General features: G+C 38.3%; 2 protein-coding genes across 2 annotated transcripts in view; both read left to right on the forward strand.

Annotated features, from left to right (window-relative positions):
• Positions 1-20,446, forward strand: part of LOC310878259 (inositol-3-phosphate synthase 1-A-like) — a 250,924-nt gene that overhangs the window by 56,086 nt on the left and 174,392 nt on the right.
• LOC310878261 (TLE family member 5-like) lies at positions 843-8,628 on the forward strand. Its single transcript, XM_083792489.1, has 7 exons — positions 843-1,181; positions 3,229-3,326; positions 3,627-3,690; positions 4,835-4,879; positions 5,324-5,386; positions 6,231-6,305; positions 6,541-8,628. The coding sequence occupies exons 1-7, from the start codon at positions 1,155-1,157 to the stop codon at positions 6,778-6,780; spliced, it is 612 nt and encodes a 203-aa protein (XP_083648615.1). The 5' UTR covers positions 843-1,154; the 3' UTR covers positions 6,781-8,628.

The raw sequence follows: 20,446 nt of genomic DNA on the forward strand, positions 1-20,446 counted from the left end.
CACCACAGAGTCACAGATGGACACTCTTCTAGATGGTGCTGCCTCCTACTCCTAGAGCTGCGCTGTAAAAACAAGACGGGATCTAAAAACTGCATTGCTATTTGCTACCATGTTGATCTTGGATCACAGACTTCATGTGGCCAGTCTATGATGGTATAGTACTATTTGGGCAAAGCTTTAGCCTAATCCGACTTCCTTTGACTTCCAGTATGCATGCCAAGTGTAACATCTATTGGACCAGCAGACCAGCGGTGTCTGAGATTAGATGCGCACAGACAGACAGAAAGACACACACAGACTGGGGGGGTGTAGGGGGAGAGACATAATCTCCATGTGAAATAATGAGTGTACAATGAGGAGTCATACACAATCCCAATTTTGATGGACACATCTACTTACACTTACCATCGAGACCACGGTGACCACCTACCTGGAGGACTTGTCATTTGTGTCCAAATCATTCAAATACAATACACTGCTATAAACCCATCCACTCCAGTCCACTCTGCCTCCCAGTAACAGTGTCCAGTCAGCAGTCAGGCCCTCTCTACTCAGTCAGAACCTACCTGTCACACCTGTGTCAAATGAGGCTGGGTAGGTACAAATCAATGAGGATAAACCTAAATTACTTAAATAATTGCTTTAATAATCAAGTACCCCCATAACTTTGAGAGTGCACAAAATAATGTTTAGTGCACTGTGCACTCACTGTCATTGTTATAGACAAGTAAGGGTACTGAGTCGTCTGTCCTACACCGCACGGGGGCGCCTGTTTCTCGACACCCGGGTTTATTTAGTAGAAGAGTTGCTCTTCTTTCAAGACAGAGGAATGTCAGGGGCTCATATGTCAACATCCAGGATCCCTCCAGAGGCGTTTTCTAAATAACCCGATGGCCCTTTGATGACGCTTTAATCTTTGTTATCTCCGGGGGACAGCGTTTTTTTTTTACACCGCAAAGATTGATAGACTACATTGTTGCTGCGGTGTTACTTAGCTGACGCTATTTCAACGATGACAGAGTGAAAACATAACACAGCTCCCTCCCTTTACAGTCATTTTAAAAGAAAGCCGAGAGTCAGTTAGCTTAGCTTAAAGTGTGCCCGTGTCTGTCGGAGCAGTCTAATAAGGAAACACGGTGAAATCCATTGTTGACATGATGTTTCCACAATCAAGACACTCGGTAAGTCGAGCACTTTTGACTTGGTCCAGGTTGTAGACGAGTAAACCGAGTTCTAGCGACCCGGAGTTAGCTGTCTCTCTCCCACAGCAATGTTAGCACAACTTAGCACAGGCTAGCGTCTCGGTTCGATCTACTATCTGGCCATCAGGCAGCTCGCTTGCTGGTAGTTGACACGGAACACGCAAAAAAAAAAAAAACAATATACGATGTTATCTGTAACGGCAGCTAGCTAACGTTAATTGTGAGTAAACCCCACCCATCCATCCATCCATGCAATTTACAGTTAACAAACATGTTTGCTAACAATAGTTAACGACGTTAGCTTAGGTCAGCGTCATAAATGCATCGGGGCAAAGGGCATTCGTGCCCCTGAAAACAGGAAGGTGGCATCGCTGATGTTTTCTGCTAAAATTACTATACGTGCTATGTTAACGTTTGCTATTTTGGAGTACACTTTTGTTTCAGACAATGGCAATTTAATTGCATCCATGTTTCATGAAATCACCCCACCTTGTAGACAAAGATCAACCCCCCCCCCCCAACACACACACACACACACACACAAACCTCATTAAAATGGGGGAGAATGGAACGGGGTTGCAGTTTATTATGACTGAATTTCCTTTTAACGCATTTGTGTCACTGTCACCCATTAATAACTTGAGAAGGAATCCAACTGCCAGGACGCCTGTTAATGTTGTACATACTGTATATCATACTGTATGTATATATTACGGTGTCTACTAGAGCTAGGTGTCCACTGCTGGTGGTGATGTCACCAATATCTGGTTTCAAAATATTTTAGGGGGCTGGCTAACAGAGTTTCATGGTATTCTGAGTCAGGAGTTTGCACTGTGCTTTGTAGAGCATGACATTTGTATATATCACAGCATTGCAGTTTTGCATTTTATGCTTGCACTAAGGAAGCAGAGATTTGACCACTGTGTGAAGCACGGCACCTCTTTCTCGCTAGTCTCATAATCCCACTGCCCTTGTGCCACTTGTTTAGAGAGTAATAAGGTTTAGGACACCAGATTAAACCCTGGATTACTGCATTGGTCTGGCAGTTATGAGTGTCGTTCATCTCTTTACCGAACCATGCTGATTCCATCCACTAAATACCTCTCACCTACTGTACGTTCAGCAGCACTTTAATCTAGCGTTGTGTAAACACTGCATTTCTTGAAAGAGCCCTGTGGATGGTTTTGCAGTGACAGAGTCGTTTCCTACTGGCCAAGACAAAAGCAATGCCTCTTAAAGAACACTCTGGTTGTTTAGATTAGTATTGATTGATTAAGGTACTTTTGACGCCCCCATCCCTACATTAGAAGATCTCGCTCTCCAATTCTGTATCCTCTGCCCACTCTCTGTTTCTACTACATCTTTGCTATCCTCTCAAAGCGTTAGTCTGCACTCTTGTTATTGTTACTAAACAAACCAAAATACACTCATGCCCTCATATTCAGCCTATACTATAGCATTACCTAAAACATTTATACCTATTCAGGCCTGTGCCACGCAAGGTTAGTTTTTCTTTGCTTTATTTGTGGGTAATCAGTTGGGATGGTAAAGTCATGTTCCAGCCTTCCAGGCCTATATAAGCAATGAGTCACAATAATCCAAGTATCATGGCTCCAATACCATATGCTGGGGGTTCTCTGGGAAAAGCTAGTGATATGCTTCTATGAACCAAGATTCTCGTGTGATGCCTATTTTTAGAGCCCGACCAATTCCAGAATTATGAGTCTGAATAACCATTCCCATTTTTGGGTAGGCCTACACAACTTTAAAGTATTTTTAGTATTTTCACTAAGAATGGCATGCTTGTCCTGGCTAAAATAGAGATGGCAGTCTGAAAGTGGTTAAAAATCGGGACACATTGGCTGCATAATTGCCTATACCGATGTCGTGAAAAAAATTAATCGAAAAAGATTGATATATTTGTGCGCTCAACTTCTATGCATCCGTGTTACAGCCAGGTATCAGGCTATCGGCATGCCTGTGATTACATGACATTAAAATTGTTGTTTTTTCTATTCTTGTCCAGGCATCTTCTCAGTCCAGTCAGCCCCTCAAGTTCACCACCTCAGATTCCTGTGACCGCATCAAGGATGAGTTCCAGTTTCTCCAAGCACAGTACCACAGGTATTTATATTTACTGGCTTGTGTGGGCGTGTCGTGCATGCAAGCTCACACAAATGTAGAAAAACGAATCTTTATTTGAATAAAATTAACTATGCTGTTTTTGTTATCCGAATGTCAGATTTATACTTGGTTGCACAACACTAGCACAAAACTAAAAAGATATGTCAGTTTTTAATGGGCCTGCAATATGTAATCCTGTGTTAAGTTTATAAAGTCCAAAGTTGTATCAAGAAATGAGTCTTACACACAAGATGAAGATATTCGTAAAGGTAAAGTTTTGCTTGTCTTCTTTGGAATCAGTTTGAAGTTGGAGTGTGATAAATTGGCCAGTGAGAAGTCTGAGATGCAACGTCACTACATCATGGTGAGTGATATTATAGAGTACTTTGTTGGTTTTGTGTGTGTGTGTGTGTGTGTGTGTGTGTGTGTGTGTGTGTGTGTGTGTGTGTGTGTGTGTGTGTGTGTGTGTGTGTGTGTGTGTGTGTGTGTGTGTGTGTGTGTGTGTGTGTGTGTGTGTGTGTGTGTGTGTGTGTGTGTGTGTGTGTGTGTGTGTGTGTGTGTGTGTGTGTGGAACTACTATCTGGAGCCAATCTCGCAAACTGCTGGAATAATCAGCACCACATTTCTTGCGCATGCTGCCAGTAGGCATACAGTGTGTTTTATATTTTAAATATTAAACTTGAATCTTATAATGTTTAGGGCTCAGATCAGGCTGAAACCTGGCCCAAATTTGGAGTCATGCGTCATAGATTTGTCGTAGATGACAAGTCTGCATGTAAGCCACACCATACTACTGTATGTGGATCTTGATTTCCACGTGATTCATATGATTATTACTGTCCGAGCCAGGTCTCACTTGAGAATGAATTTATTTTAAATAAAGTTGAAATAAAATGAAAAATCACACCCGTGTGAAGTGAGGGGCGCTAATATATTAAAGTCTAACTCATGTTGATTAGGTGATGTTGATGTAAAACAAACGGTGCCAACACAAACATTAAACGCCATTAACAATAAAGAGACAATATGACATAATGAGGCACATTATGACATACATTTTCCCTTCATTGTCAATAGCTTTTACAAAAAAACCATTGAGCTAAAGACAAACATTAAACCTCTATAGGAGGAGCTAGTGCTCCTCAAACATTACACATTACACTTACACAGTGAGGGGCACTCTTATCATACATCAGCCAATCAAATCATCATATTCCGTGCTACAAACACAGAATAATATGATGGCTAGCGCCCCTCAAAAATTGGATTTACTTTTTCTCTTTGTACTCAGAGTTAAGCTAAATTAACACTAAGGATTTGATTGTGTACCACGCAAACACTCATCTCATTTTCATACTTGTGAATGATAGAAGTGCTAATTCAAAGTATTAACATGTTGGAAAACAAGGTTTGTGTTTTAGCAGTGGTGGCAATTGTCTTGCTGTGGTATTCCACCACTGCTAAATGAATATGTGACTTTTGTCTTTTTCTCCCTGCGCTTACTCTAGTATTATGAGATGTCCTATGGGCTGAACATTGAAATGCACAAACAGGTAAACTATAATTACTGTTTCTTCTCTCATGTAGTCATGTTAATTGGTCTTGCCATCTGTTCCTTTCAAGATGTACACTAATGTCTCTGTCATTCAGTGTAAGTTGGGTTGGGCGATCACATAGACACTCATTGAGTCACCAAAGAAACTAGCACAATTTCTATATTTAGGTGGGAGTAAAAAACCTGTTATGCCACAGGATAATGAATTGTCTTGCACCAAGATCTATAATGGTTGAAAATTTGATAAAAAATAATCTAGGCATTTGTCATTGCCCAAAGTTATCAAAATTATGGTCAGTGTATCTTTCCCATCCATGTCTGAAGTTGGATACCATGGGTAGATACAAATACACACAACAATCACCTTATTTATTCAAGGAAAATACCATTTGATCGTCAAATTGTAGTCCACTGTTCTTAACATGTTCTGTCCGTTTTGCAGGCAGAAATAGTGAAGAGACTGAATGGGATCTGTGCCCAGGTGCTCCCCTACCTATCACAGGAGGTACATTTATTTTAGTCATTTTTGTCATTTTAGTCATTCAGTCATTTAGCTGTCACTTATCTACAGCAAATAACAGTGAGTGAGAAGGTAGACGTTTAGTGTTGTTCAAGGACACTTTGACATGTGACGTAGACCACCTGCAACTGCATACACACTTATACCAGTAAGATTCCCTGAGGGCGGCGTGCACGCATCCACCTGGGTAACGGCATACTGCTGCGCGAGTGCTGGCCCTTTTGGCATGGGTACAAGGTTTGATGAGGTCAGATCAACATAAGGAATGTCAGAACATTTCATATGTTATGTATATATATGGAGATCTAAGGGTGTCTTTAGTTTGCAGGGTTTCATGAGGTCTGGCCATATATGAAGCGTGTCTTGAGTGTACAGGGTTTGATGAGGGCCCAGGTAGGGCCGGGCCTTAAGTTTCGGGCCTGTTGAGAACTCTAGTTTTTGCCGGCTGCCAGCGCGGCTGCTTTAATAACTTTGGGCCGTCTAGAGTTTGAATGGACATGGATGTCAAAAGGAAGGACGGGTGGAGACGGATCAACATAATTATGTAATGTCAGAACAGGTCAGCTCCATATATGGAGATGAGGCGTGATGTCACGAGGTATTTAGGTGTGATGTGACACACGGAAATTCAGGTTTTCATAGTAAATGTGACGCGCCAACCTATGGTCGCAACAGTACAGCAACATGTGATGTATCACCTATCTTGCCAAAAGACTCCTGGAACCATGGAAGACATTGCACACAATACAACATAACATCTTTGACTTTGAGATTATTTCACAGCAGTGTGTGAGTGTGTTTCATTTTATGGTGTGTTCTTGTGTTCTAGCATCAACAGCAGGTTTTGGGTGCCATAGAGAGAGCCAAACAAGTCACACCCCCTGAGATGAATTCCATCATACGGGTAAGGTGGTGGTTTACATTTTGGCCAATGTTTTTAAAATGTTACCAAACCTATCTGATCTTTAAAATGCAATTATAACAAGGCAAGGCACAATTACATTGAGCATGCCACCATATGGTCCTTTTGAAGGTCTCGTCTGTTATCATTTTATGTATTGTTAAATATTACATTTACATTTGACATTTACACCATAAACATGCACACATGTTTATATGTCCATGTGTGCTTTTTCCAGCAACAGCTACAGGTGCACCAGCTGTCCCAGCTCCAGGGCCTGGCTCTACCCATGACATCGTTGCCCCTGGGTTTCACCCCTCCCAGCATGCCCGCAGTGTCCTCCAGCTCCGGCCTGCTCTCCCTCTCTTCCATCCTGGCCAACCACTCCCATGCCCAGGCCCAACTGGCTAAGGAGGACAAGGCCAGAGAAGCGGCAGAAAGGGAGCAGAGAGAAGAGGACGGGGAGAAGTCAGATTAGTCCAAACTGAACGACTGGGAGGGAGGGATGTGGGTGGTGAGACGAGCAGAGGAGAAGGAGAGGTGGGGATGTTAGCTTAAAGTTGTGATGGATACAAGTCATGGTTTGCTCTCTGTAGAGGGGTGTGGTGTGTGTGTGTGTGTGTGTGTGTGTGTGTGTGTGTGTGTGTGTGTGTGTGTGTGTGTCTGGGGTGGAAAGTAATCATGATGACATCAAGTTGCACTGGGTGTTGAAATGATCTAGGGTAAATTGTTCCTTGAAGTGGGGTTTGGCAGGTGTGAAAGTGGAGGACCAGTTCAGGTGCTCGGATGATGATTGACTGCGAGAACGAGAGTGAGGGTGGGGGGTTGGTTTCCATCATAATTATGTAGAGGTAATAGACTCAGTTCAGGCTTCTAGAATTAAAATAGATGCTTATTTTAGTGTGAGCCACTGTTGTTAGGCTTGACTGAAATTTAGAGTGAGGCGTGAGCTTTAAGGTTGAATGTCAGCAGCAGTTTCTCTCAGCATGGTCCTGCCTCTTGAAGTGAAATCACATGTTCCTTGCGCTTTATTCACAAGCCCCGCACTTGATTTTGTTTTGGGTTTTTTGTACCAATAATCAATATATAAAATCAGTTTGTATATGATTATTATTACTTTTTTTGTCCAGTGTCTTTTGTCTGGCCTCTCCTCCTGTACCAGTGGTACTTGCTGGTGGCTAAATGCAATGAGGAGTATTAGCCCATGCAATTCAACTCGTATCTCTTTTCCCCACTTTCTCCATCTTTGTTTAGTAAAGTATACTAGCTCCATCAACTCCTTTCTCTCAATATCTCAAATTAATTTTGTAACTGTATGAAATGGGACATGCTGTAAACAAAAACCTCATCAAATCCATTTAGACTAAAGTTTGCCCTCTAGTGTTGATTTTTATTCATATCCCAATCTAAGTTCAACTATGATGTACCTCAATCCTATGTCAGTGGGGAAACCTTTTTTTTTCTTCCCCATTGTGATACCATAGCAAGGAAAAAAAGCATAGTATTCCAAGGTGCATTTCTGTTAATTTGTGTTTGATTTAAGAGAGTTGCCCACCCAATATAATGTGGTCCTCAAATGTAATTGTTAAACATTTTGGAAATGTAATTACTTTTTTCTTATTCCTTGAATTTAACAACAGGCTAATTAAACATTGGAAATGTTTGTGTGCATGCTGGAATGAATGTAATGGTGGGGAAAAAAGGCACCATTTGTATTTTCCCAATCCCCTACTCCTGCCCTTACCCTGTACCTTTCCAGTGTAACTGATCAAGATAAACTTGAATAGGACCTGTCTTAAAAATAGAGATGGATATAAAAGATGGACGGCCATGTTATTTTCTTTCTTTCTCGATTTCTTTTTTCTGAGTACTCTATTCCTGTAAGTTATAGTACTTTTGTTCGTACTATCGATCAGCCTGTCTTTCCTATCATTGGCTTAACTTGTTTGTGTCAAGGGAAGTTCCTTCCTCTCACTGTCCCCTGGTTTTGATGAAATACAGGTTCCATAGGTGACTTGCTAAAGCTCTATATGCAAGGGCAAACACATGGGTTCCTCAATTAAGGCAGGCTTCGTTCATGAAAGGTTCTTGCACCCATATATACTATATAACTTAATCCAAATAACATGATTAATGACTAAATATATATATATATACAGTATCTTGTTGCCAGTTGGTGCAATAAGATATGTAGATTTGTGACATACACAGTACTGTACCAGAAAAGAAAATCGGTTACTGTAATTATCTGAGGTAATTCTATAGATGAAATTTAGTTTTATCTTTTTATGATTATAGTTGGTTTTGAAATTGCAATGGGCAAATTTGTTTTGTAAATGGCATCCAGCTTGTGAGCAGCAGATGGCAGTAACATGCTTTTCATCCACTAAACCACTTGGTCCTGTTGTACTGTCATAACCAAAAGCTGTAGTACCTAAAAGAAAGGTGCATGTATGCCTGTTCCATTATGAGTGTTTAACCTTCATGCATCCAATGCATTCTGTCTGTCTTTGTCGACTGTGTGTTAGTGATTGTCAGGCTGATAGTTGCTCGGTATATTCCACTGTAATTTGAGTGCTCTACAGAGCATTAGCAACCCACCTGTATGTCTAATGAGTGTGTCATGTTGGATTGTGAGATGAGAGTTCCTCCATTAACTTCAAAAAGCACTTAGGCTGTGTCTCAATACTCACCAGTTCTTCTGGCTTTCTTTCCTTCTGTGCTAGCTGTCGAATGATACTTTTATTTTTTGTCTCTCAAAAACTGGAAACCAGGCTCAACAAAATGAAATGGTGACTTATTGTGTCATTGAGAAGGAACATGTTTAGGCTATAAGGCTTTATTAGTGCATGTTGAGTGCTGGGTGTTTTGGTTTATTTGTTGTTCCTCACTTTGTCTTAACTTTAAGTTTGGTTTTGGAGCAATTCCTGACTATTTGATCTAAAAAAAAAAGGGGTCTGCCAGAAGTAGGAGTATTAGTATGAATTGAAAAGTCGGAGAAAGCAGAGCTGTGTTGGGTAATTGAGATTCACTCCACTACGTGCTGAAGCTTTTCTCTTTATTTAACTTGACAAAACTCAGACACATGAATGGTATGTTTTACCTTTTTCCTCTTTTTTTGTGAAGGGCCAATTTATATACATATGAATATATCAATATACATATAATTTTTTTAAAGCATTTTTGTATGTTTCAAGGCTGCTTTTTAATGTGTGTATGTATGTATGGCAAGTGTCATGGAAAACTTTGATGTTGTGTGTGCATTACTTGCCTATTGTAAGAAAGGCACTATATTGACACCCCCGCCCCCTCCCCGCCCCTTTCTGTCTGTAACAAAGAAGTGGTAACAACCTTTTTTTTGGCGCTTTGTAAATGTCATTTGTCATTTTTTTTTAACTATTTTTTGTGTGCGAAACTTCAAACATGAACTTGTTTATAATGTATGTTTATGGAAATTACACCACAGCCTCATTTGGAAAAAGATAAAAGACAGTGGCAAAAAAACAACTAAAATGTGTACTCAAAGAGAATAAGAATGAACCATTCAGCAGTAAGGAAGCGTCTCTTGGTGCCTTACAAATAAAAGACCTGGTGGAAAATACTGTTTCTCTTTTTCAGTGGTGTATTGTGTGGAAGAAAAGCTTTGGCTCTATATGGTACACCATGACTATACAGTGGCCTGGATGTCCATAACCCACAGTGAGCAAAATATATATATATATAGGGAACTGTTTTTGCCATTACAAAATAAATGCTTACCAATAGCTTAATGTCTTCATATGTTATAGGTGTCTACTACTAACACGTCTCAATTACTTAGTTCAAACATAACTTGTGCCAATCAAAGTTGGGGTCTGTGTGAAAACCTGGAAAGATACAATTCTAATAAGGGTATTTTGGTGGTGCTGAATCTATTCTAACCATTGGGTTTTAGTTAAACATTTCTAAGAATAAATTGATCATACAAGCAGTGTTTTTCATGCTGTTAATTTGGAGCAGGCAGCCAAAACGTTTACCACTGTGTGTGATCACAGAACAGAGTGGCCTGTTATTGTCAAAAAGTTAGACAAGAACTATGATATGAGACTGTATCCACAATCTTACAAAGAGCTGCCTCTACGTCTACGCCTGTACTTCACACACAGACAGGATATTGACACCAGTCCAGATGAAACTTTTAATATTTTGTTATTTTTGTAAAAGTCCATGCTGATATTATCAGCTCGAAACACAGCCGAAAGCCATACAACAGCTTGTAGTCCAAAATGTTGTATCAAACCGACTTCCGTTGGAAATGCATTGGGGCGGCAATGACACTTACATCTTGCTTACATCTAGCATGCATGCATCAATGTTGTATGCTAGATCGAAAGGTAGTAGAAACACACTTACATCTTCTGAACTCAATAGGAAGAACTTTTAATGATTTGAGAGTTCAAAGTTTAAGTTAAATCTTGTTATCTAACTATACAGGCTAAAAAGTTAGAAGCATCTGCGCTCTGAACACTGGTCAGCGAGTGGTAGGCATAAAGAAATGCATGCGTTAATATTTGATCCCTGAATTAAATCCAACATCATAGAGAAGAAGAAGAACACCTAGAAACCCCATTCAAACCTATTTTCATCTTTGGTGGACATGTTTGCCTGAAAAGGAATCTTTGAAATGTTTCATAGTTTTAGAAATAGGTAGTGCTTTCAAATTTGAGACATTTAACATGGGGCTCAATGGCAGCTCTATAGGCACGTCAAAAGTCACTTTCACCTAGAAACTCCATTCACACTTTTTATTATTCAGCTTACTGTGGAGACACATGCTGGAACTTTTTTTTATTTTTATGTTTTGTAGTTTATGAGTTATTTAACTTAAACGCCCAATGCATTCTCTATGGCAATAGCACAAAATTTGGCATGCTACTAGTCCTACATACTTACACCTAGCAACCCCATTCTAGCCTACTTAGGTTCATCTTATGGTGGACATGTTTGCCTGAAAAGGAATCTTTGAAATGTTTCATAGTTTTAGAAATATAGTGCTTTCAAATTTGAGACATTTAACATGGGGCTCAATGGCAGCTCTATAGGCACATCAAAAGTCACTTTCACCTAGAAACTCCATTCACACTTTTTATTATTCAGCTTACTGTGGAGACACATGCTGGAACTTTTTTTTATTTTTATGTGTTGTAGTTTATGAGTTATTTAACTTAAAAGCCCAATGCATTCTCTATGGCAATAGCACAAAATTTGGCATGCTACTAGTCCTACATACTTACACCTAGCAACCCCATTCTAGCCTACTTAGGTTCATCTTACGGTGGACATGTTTGCCTGAAAAGGAATCTTTGAAATGTTTCATAGTTTTAGAAATATAGTGCTTTCAAATTTGAGACATTTAACATGGGGCTCAATGGCAGCTCTATAGGCACGTCAAAAGTCACTTTCACCTAGAAACTCCATTCACACTTTTTATTATTCAGCTTACTGTGGAGACACATGCTGGAACTTTTTTTTATTTTTATGTTTTGTAGTTTATGAGTTATTTAACTTAAACGCCCAATGCATTCTCTATGGCAATAGCACAAAATTTGGCATGCTACTAGTCCTACATACTTACACCTAGCAACCCCATTCTAGCCTACTTAGGTTCATCTTACGGTGGACATGTTTGCCTGAAAAGGAATCTTTGAAATGTTTCATAGTTTTAGAAATATAGTGCTTTCAAATTTGAGACATTTAACATGGGGCTCAATGGCAGCTCTATAGGCGTCAAAAGTCACTTTCACCTAGAAACTCCATTCACACTTTTTATTATTCAGCTTACTGTGGAGACACATGCTTGAACTTTTTTTTATTTTTATGTTTTGTAGTTTATGAGTTATTTAACTTAAACGCCCAATGCATTCTCTATGGCAATAGCACAAAATTTGGCATGCTACTAGTCCTACATACTTACACCTAGCAACCCCATTCTAGCCTACTTAGGTTCATCTTACGGTGGACATGTTTGCCTGAAAAGGAATCTTTGAAATGTTTCATAGTTTTAGAAATATAGTGCTTTCAAATTTGAGACATTTAACATGGGGCTCAATGGCAGCTATATAGGCACGTCAAAAGTCACTTACACCTAGAAACTCCATTCACACTTTTTATTATTCAGCTTACTGTGGAGACACATGCTGGAACTTTTTTTTATTTTTATGTTTTGTAGTTTATGAGTTATTTAACTTAAACGCCCAATGCATTCTCTATGGCAATAGCACAAAATTTGGCATGCTACTAGTCCTACATACTTACACCTAGCAACCCCATTCTAGCCTACTTAGGTTCATCTTACGGTGGACATGTTTGCCTGAAAAGGAATCTTTGAAATGTTTCATAGTTTTAGAAATATAGTGCTTTCAAATTTGAGACATTTAACATGGGGCTCAATGGCAGCTCTATAGGCACGTCAAAAGTCACTTTCACCTAGAAACTCCATTCACACTTTTTATTATTCAGCTTACTGTGGAGACACATGCTGGAACTTTTTTTTATTTTTATGTTTTGTAGTTTATGAGTTATTTAACTTAAACGCCCAATGCATTCTCTATGGCAATAGCACAAAATTTGGCATGCTACTAGTCCTACATACTTACACCTAGCAACCCCATTCTAGCCTACTTAGGTTCATCTTACGGTGGACATGTTTGCCTGAAAAGGAATCTTTGAAATGTTTCATAGTTTTAGAAATATAGTGCTTTCAAATTTGAGACATTTAACATGGGGCTCAATGGCAGCTCTATAGGCACATCAAAAGTCACTTTCACCTAGAAACTCCATTCACACTTTTTATTATTCAGCTTACTGTGGAGACACATGCTGGAACTTATTTTTATTTTTATGTTTTGTAGTTTATGAGTTATTTAACTTAAACGCCCAATGCATTCTCTATGGCAATAGCACAAAATTTGGCATGCTACTAGTCCTACATACTTACACCTAGCAACCCCATTCTAGCCTACTTAGGTTCATCTTACGGTGGACATGTTTGCCTGAAAAGGAATCTTTGAAATGTTTCATAGTTTTAGAAATATAGTGCTTTCAAATTTGAGACATTTAACATGGGGCTCAATGGCAGCTCTATAGGCACGTCAAAAGTCACTTTCACCTAGAAACTCCATTCACACTTTTTATTATTCAGCTTACTGTGGAGACACATGCTGGAACTTTTTTTTATTTTTATGTTTTGTAGTTTATGAGTTATTTAACTTAAACGCCCAATGCATTCTCTATGGCAATAGCACAAAATTTGGCATGCTACTAGTCCTACATACTTACACCTAGCAACCCCATTCTAGCCTACTTAGGTTCATCTTACGGTGGACATGTTTGCCTGAAAAGGAATCTTTGAAATGTTTCATAGTTTTAGAAATATAGTGCTTTCAAATTTGAGACATTTAACATGGGGCTCAATGGCAGCTCTATAGGCACGTCAAAAGTCACTTTCACCTAGAAACTCCATTCACACTTTTTATTATTCAGCTTACTGTGGAGACACATGCTGGAACTTTTTTTTATTTTTATGTTTTGTAGTTTATGAGTTATTTAACTTAAACGCCCAATGCATTCTCTATGGCAATAGCACAAAATTTGGCATGCTACTAGTCCTACATACTTACACCTAGCAACCCCATTCTAGCCTACTTAGGTTCATCTTACGGTGGACATGTTTGCCTGAAAAGGAATCTTTGAAATGTTTCATAGTTTTAGAAATATAGTGCTTTCAAATTTGAGACATTTAACATGGGGCTCAATGGCAGCTCTATAGGCACGTCAAAAGTCACTTTCACCTAGAAACTCCATTCACACTTTTTATTATTCAGCTTACTGTGGAGACACATGCTGGAACTTTTTTTTATTTTTATGTTTTGTAGTTTATGAGTTATTTAACTTAAACGCCCAATGCATTCTCTATGGCAATAGCACAAAATTTGGCATGCTACTAGTCCTACATACTTACACCTAGCAACCCCATTCTAGCCTACTTAGGTTCATCTTACGGTGGACATGTTTGCCTGAAAAGGAATCTTTGAAATGTTTCATAGTTTTAGAAATATAGTGCTTTCAAATTTGAGACATTTAACATGGGGCTCAATGGCAGCTCTATAGGCACGTCAAAAGTCACTTTCACCTAGAAACTCCATTCACACTTTTTATTATTCAGCTTACTGTGGAGACACATGCTGGAACTTTTTTTTATTTTTATGTTTTGTAGTTTATGAGTTATTTAACTTAAACGCCCAATGCATTCTCTATGGCAATAGCACAAAATTTGGCATGCTACTAGTCCTACATACTTACACCTAGCAACCCCATTCTAGCCTACTTAGGTGCATCTTACGGTGGACATGTTTGCCTGAAAAGGAATCTTTGAAATGTTTCATAGTTTTAGAAATATAGTGCTTTCAAATTTGAGACATTTAACATGGGGCTCAATGGCAGCTCTATAGGCACATCAAAAGTCACTTTCACCTAGAAACTCCATTCACACTTTTTATTATTCAGCTTACTGTGGAGACACATGCTGGAACTTATTTTTATTTTTATGTTTTGTAGTTTATGAGTTATTTAACTTAAACGCCCAATGCATTCTCTATGGCAATAGCACAAAATTTGGCATGCTACTAGTCCTACATACTTACACCTAGCAACCCCATTCTAGCCTACTTAGGTTCATCTTACGGTGGACATGTTTGCCTGAAAAGGAATCTTTGAAATGTTTCATAGTTTTAGAAATATAGTGCTTTCAAATTTGAGACATTTAACATGGGGCTCAATGGCAGCTCTATAGGCACGTCAAAAGTCACTTTCACCTAGAAACTCCATTCACACTTTTTATTATTCAGCTTACTGTGGAGACACATGCTGGAACTTTTTTTTATTTTTATGTTTTGTAGTTTATGAGTTATTTAACTTAAACGCCCAATGCATTCTCTATGGCAATAGCACAAAATTTGGCATGCTACTAGTCCTACATACTTACACCTAGCAACCCCATTCTAGCCTACTTAGGTTCATCTTACGGTGGACATGTTTGCCTGAAAAGGAATCTTTGAAATGTTTCATAGTTTTAGAAATATAGTGCTTTCAAATTTGAGACATTTAACATGGGGCTCAATGGCAGCTCTATAGGCACGTCAAAAGTCACTTTCACCTAGAAACTCCATTCACACTTTTTATTATTCAGCTTACTGTGGAGACACATGCTGGAACTTTTTTTTATTTTTATGTTTTGTAGTTTATGAGTTATTTAACTTAAACGCCCAATGCATTCTCTATGGCAATAGCACAAAATTTGGCATGCTACTAGTCCTACATACTTACACCTAGCAACCCCATTCTAGCCTACTTAGGTTCATCTTACGGTGGACATGTTTGCCTGAAAAGGAATCTTTGAAATGTTTCATAGTTTTAGAAATATAGTGCTTTCAAATTTGAGACATTTAACATGGGGCTCAATGGCAGCTCTATAGGCACGTCAAAAGTCACTTTCACCTAGAAACTCCATTCACACTTTTTATTATTCAGCTTACTGTGGAGACACATGCTGGAACTTTTTTTTATTTTTATGTTTTGTAGTTTATGAGTTATTTAACTTAAACGCCCAATGCATTCTCTATGGCAATAGCACAAAATTTGGCATGCTACTAGTCCTACATACTTACACCTAGCAACCCCATTCTAGCCTACTTAGGTTCATCTTACGGTGGACATGTTTGCCTGAAAAGGAATCTTTGAAATGTTTCATAGTTTTAGAAATATAGTGCTTTCAAATTTGAGACATTTAACATGGGGCTCAATGGCAGCTCTATAGGCACGTCAAAAGTCACTTTCACCTAGAAACTCCATTCACACTTTTTATTATTCAGCTTACTGTGGAGACACATGCTGGAACTTTTTTTTATTTTTATGTTTTGTAGTTTATGAGTTATTTAACTTAAACGCCCAATGCATTCTCTATGGCAATAGCACAAAATTTGGCATGCTACTAGTCCTACATACTTACACCTAGCAACCCCATTCTAGCCTACTTAGGTTCATCTTACGGTGGACATGTTTGCCTGAAAAGGAATCTTTGAAATGTTTCATAGTTTTAGAAATATAGTGCTTTCAAATTTGAGACATTTAACATGGGGCTCAATGGCAGCTATATAGGCACGTCAAAAGTCACTTACACCTAGAAACTCCATTCACACTTTTTATTATTCAGCTTACTGTGGAGACACATGCTGGAACTTTTTTTTATTTTTATGTTTTGTAGTTTATGAGTTATTTAACTTAAACGCCCAATGCATTCTCTATGGCAATAGCACAAAATTTGGCATGCTACTAGTCCTACATACTTACACCTAGCAACCCCATTCTAGCCTACTTAGGTTCATCTTACGGTGGACATGTTTGCCTGAAAAGGAATCTTTGAAATGTTTCATAGTTTTAGAAATATAGTGCTTTCAAATTTGAGACATTTAACATGGGGCTCAATGGCAGCTCTATAGGCACGTCAAAAGTCACTTTCACCTAGAAACTCCATTCACACTTTTTATTATTCAGCTTACTGTGGAGACACATGCTGGAACTTTTTTTTATTTTTATGTTTTGTAGTTTATTTTATGAGTTATTTAACTTAAACGCCCAATGCATTCTCTATGGCAATAGCACAAAATTTGGCATGCTACTAGTCCTACATACTTACACCTAGCAACCCCATTCTAGCCTACTTAGGTTCATCTTACGGTGGACATGTTTGCCTGAAAAGGAATCTTTGAAATGTTTCATAGTTTTAGAAATATAGTGCTTTCAAATTTGAGACATTTAACATGGGGCTCAATGGCAGCTCTATAGGCACGTCAAAAGTCACTTTCACCTAGAAACTCCATTCACACTTTTTATTATTCAGCTTACTGTGGAGACACATGCTGGAACTTTTTTTTTTTTTTATGTTTTGTAGTTTATGAGTTATTTAACTTAAACGCCCAATGCATTCTCTATGGCAATAGCACAAAATTTGGCATGCTACTAGTCCTACATACTTACACCTAGCAACCCCATTCTAGCCTACTTAGGTTCATCTTAGGCCTACGGTGGACATGTTTGCCTGAAAAGGAATCTTTGAAATGTTTCATAGTTTTAGAAATATAGTGCTTTCAAATTTGAGACATTTAACATGGGGCTCAATGGCAGCTCTATAGGCGTCAAAAGTCACTTTCACCTAGAAACTCCATTCACACTTTTTATTATTCAGCTTACTGTGGAGACACATGCTTGAACTTTTTTTTATTTTTATGTTTTGTAGTTTATGAGTTATTTAACTTAAACGCCCAATGCATTCTCTATGGCAATAGCACAATATTTGGCATGCTACTAGTCCTACATACTTACACCTAGCAACCCCATTCTAGCCTACTTAGGTTCATCTTACGGTGGACATGTTTGCCTGAAAAGGAATCTTTGAAATGTTTCATAGTTTTAGAAATATAGTGCTTTCAAATTTGAGACATTTAACATGGGGCTCAATGGCAGCTCTATAGGCACGTCAAAAGTCACTTTCACCTAGAAACTCCATTCACACTTTTTATTATTCAGCTTACTGTGGAGACACATGCTGGAACTTTTTTTTATTTTTATGTTTTGTAGTTTATGAGTTATTTAACTTAAACGCCCAATGCATTCTCTATGGCAATAGCACAAAATTTGGCATGCTACTAGTCCTACATACTTACACCTAGCAACCCCATTCTAGCCTACTTAGGTTCATCTTACAGTGGACATGTTTGCCTGAAAAGGAATCTTTGAAATGTTTCATAGTTTTAGAAATATAGTGCTTTCAAATTTGAGACATTTAACATGGGGCTCAATGGCAGCTCTAGTCTATAGGCACGTCAAAAGTCACTTTCACCTAGAAACTCCATTCACACTTTTTATTATTCAGCTTACTGTGGAGACACATGCTGGAACTTTTTTTTATTTTTATGTTTTGTAGTTTATGAGTTATTTAACTTAAACGCCCAATGCATTCTCTATGGCAATAGCACAAAATTTGGCATGCTACTAGTCCTACATACTTACACCTAGCAACCCCATTCTAGCCTACTTAGGTTCATCTTACGGTGGACATGTTTGCCTGAAAAGGAATCTTTGAAATGTTTCATAGTTTTAGAAATATAGTGCTTTCAAATTTGAGACATTTAACATGGGGCTCAATGGCAGCTCTATAGGCACGTCAAAAGTCACTTTCACCTAGAAACTCCATTCACACTTTTTATTATTCAGCTTACTGTGGAGACACATGCTGGAACTTTTTTTTTTTTTAATGTTTTGTAGTTTATGAGTTATTTAACTTAAACGCCCAATGCATTCTCTATGGCAATAGCACAAAATTTGGCATGCTACTAGTCCTACATACTTACACCTAGCAACCCCATTCTAGCCTACTTAGGTTCATCTTACGGTGGACATGTTTGCCTGAAAAGGAATCTTTGAAATGTTTCATAGTTTTAGAAATATAGTGCTTTCAAATTTGAGACATTTAACATGGGGCTCAATGGCAGCTCTATAGGCACGTCAAAAGTCACTTTCACCTAGAAACTCCATTCACACTTTTTATTATTCAGCTTACTGTGGAGACACATGCTTGAACTTTTTTTTATTTTTATGTTTTGTAGTTTATGAGTTATTTAACTTAAACGCCCAATGCATTCTCTATGGCAATAGCACAATATTTGGCATGCTACTAGTCCTACATACTTACACCTAGCAACCCCATTCTAGCCTACTTAGGTTCATCTTACGGTGGACATGTTTGCCTGAAAAGGAATCTTTGAAATGTTTCATAGTTTTAGAAATATAGTGCTTTCACATTTGAGACATTTAACATGGGGCTCAATGGCAGCTCTATAGGCACGTCAAAAGTCACTTTCACCTAGAAACTCCATTCACACTTTTTATTATTCAGCTTACTGTGGAGATACATGCTGGAACTTTTTTTTATTTTTATGTTTTGTAGTTTATGAGTTATTTAACTTAAACGCCCAATGCATTCTCTATGGCAATAGCACAAAATTTGGCATGCTACTAGTCCTACATACTTACACCTAGCAACCCCATTCTAGCCTACTTAGGTTCATCTTACGGTGGACATGTTTGCCTGAAAAGGAATCTTTGAAATGTTTCATAGTTTTAGAAATATAGTGCTTTCAAATTTGAGACATTTAACATGGGGCTCAATGGCAGCTCTATAGGCACGTCAAAAGTCACTTTCACCTAGAAACTCCATTCACACTTTTTATTATTCAGCTTACTGTGGAGACACATGCTGGAACTTTTTTTTATTTTTATGTTTTGTAGTTTATGAGTTATTTAACTTAAACGCCCAATGCATTCTCTATGGCAATAGCACAAAATTTGGCATGCTACTAGTCCTACATACTTACACCTAGCAACCCCATTCTAGCCTACTTAGGTTCATCTTACGGTGGACATGTTTGCCTGAAAAGGAATCTTTGAAATGTTTCATAGTTTTAGAAATATAGTGCTTTCAAATTTGAGACATTTAACATGGGGCTCAATGGCAGCTCTATAGGCACGTCAAAAGTCACTTTCACCTAGAAACTCCATTCACACTTTTTATTATTCAGCTTACTGTGGAGACACATGCTGGAACTTTTTTTTTTTTTTATGTTTTGTAGTTTATGAGTTATTTAACTTAAACGCCCAATGCATTCTCTATGGCAATAGCACAAAATTTGGCATGCTACTAGTCCTACATACTTACACCTAGCAACCCCATTCTAGCCTACTTAGGTTCATCTTAGGCCTACGGTGGACATGTTTGCCTGAAAAGGAATCTTTGAAATGTTTCATAGTTTTAGAAATATAGTGCTTTCAAATTTGAGACATTTAACATGGGGCTCAATGGCAGCTCTATAGGCGTCAAAAGTCACTTTCACCTAGAAACTCCATTCACACTTTTTATTATTCAGCTTACTGTGGAGACACATGCTTGAACTTTTTTTTATTTTTATGTTTTGTAGTTTATGAGTTATTTAACTTAAACGCCCAATGCATTCTCTATGGCAATAGCACAATATTTGGCATGCTACTAGTCC

Source organism: Protomyctophum parallelum (assembly GCF_964188405.1).
Source record: "Protomyctophum parallelum genome assembly, chromosome: 20".
Lineage (NCBI taxonomy): Eukaryota > Metazoa > Chordata > Actinopteri > Myctophiformes > Myctophidae > Protomyctophum > Protomyctophum parallelum.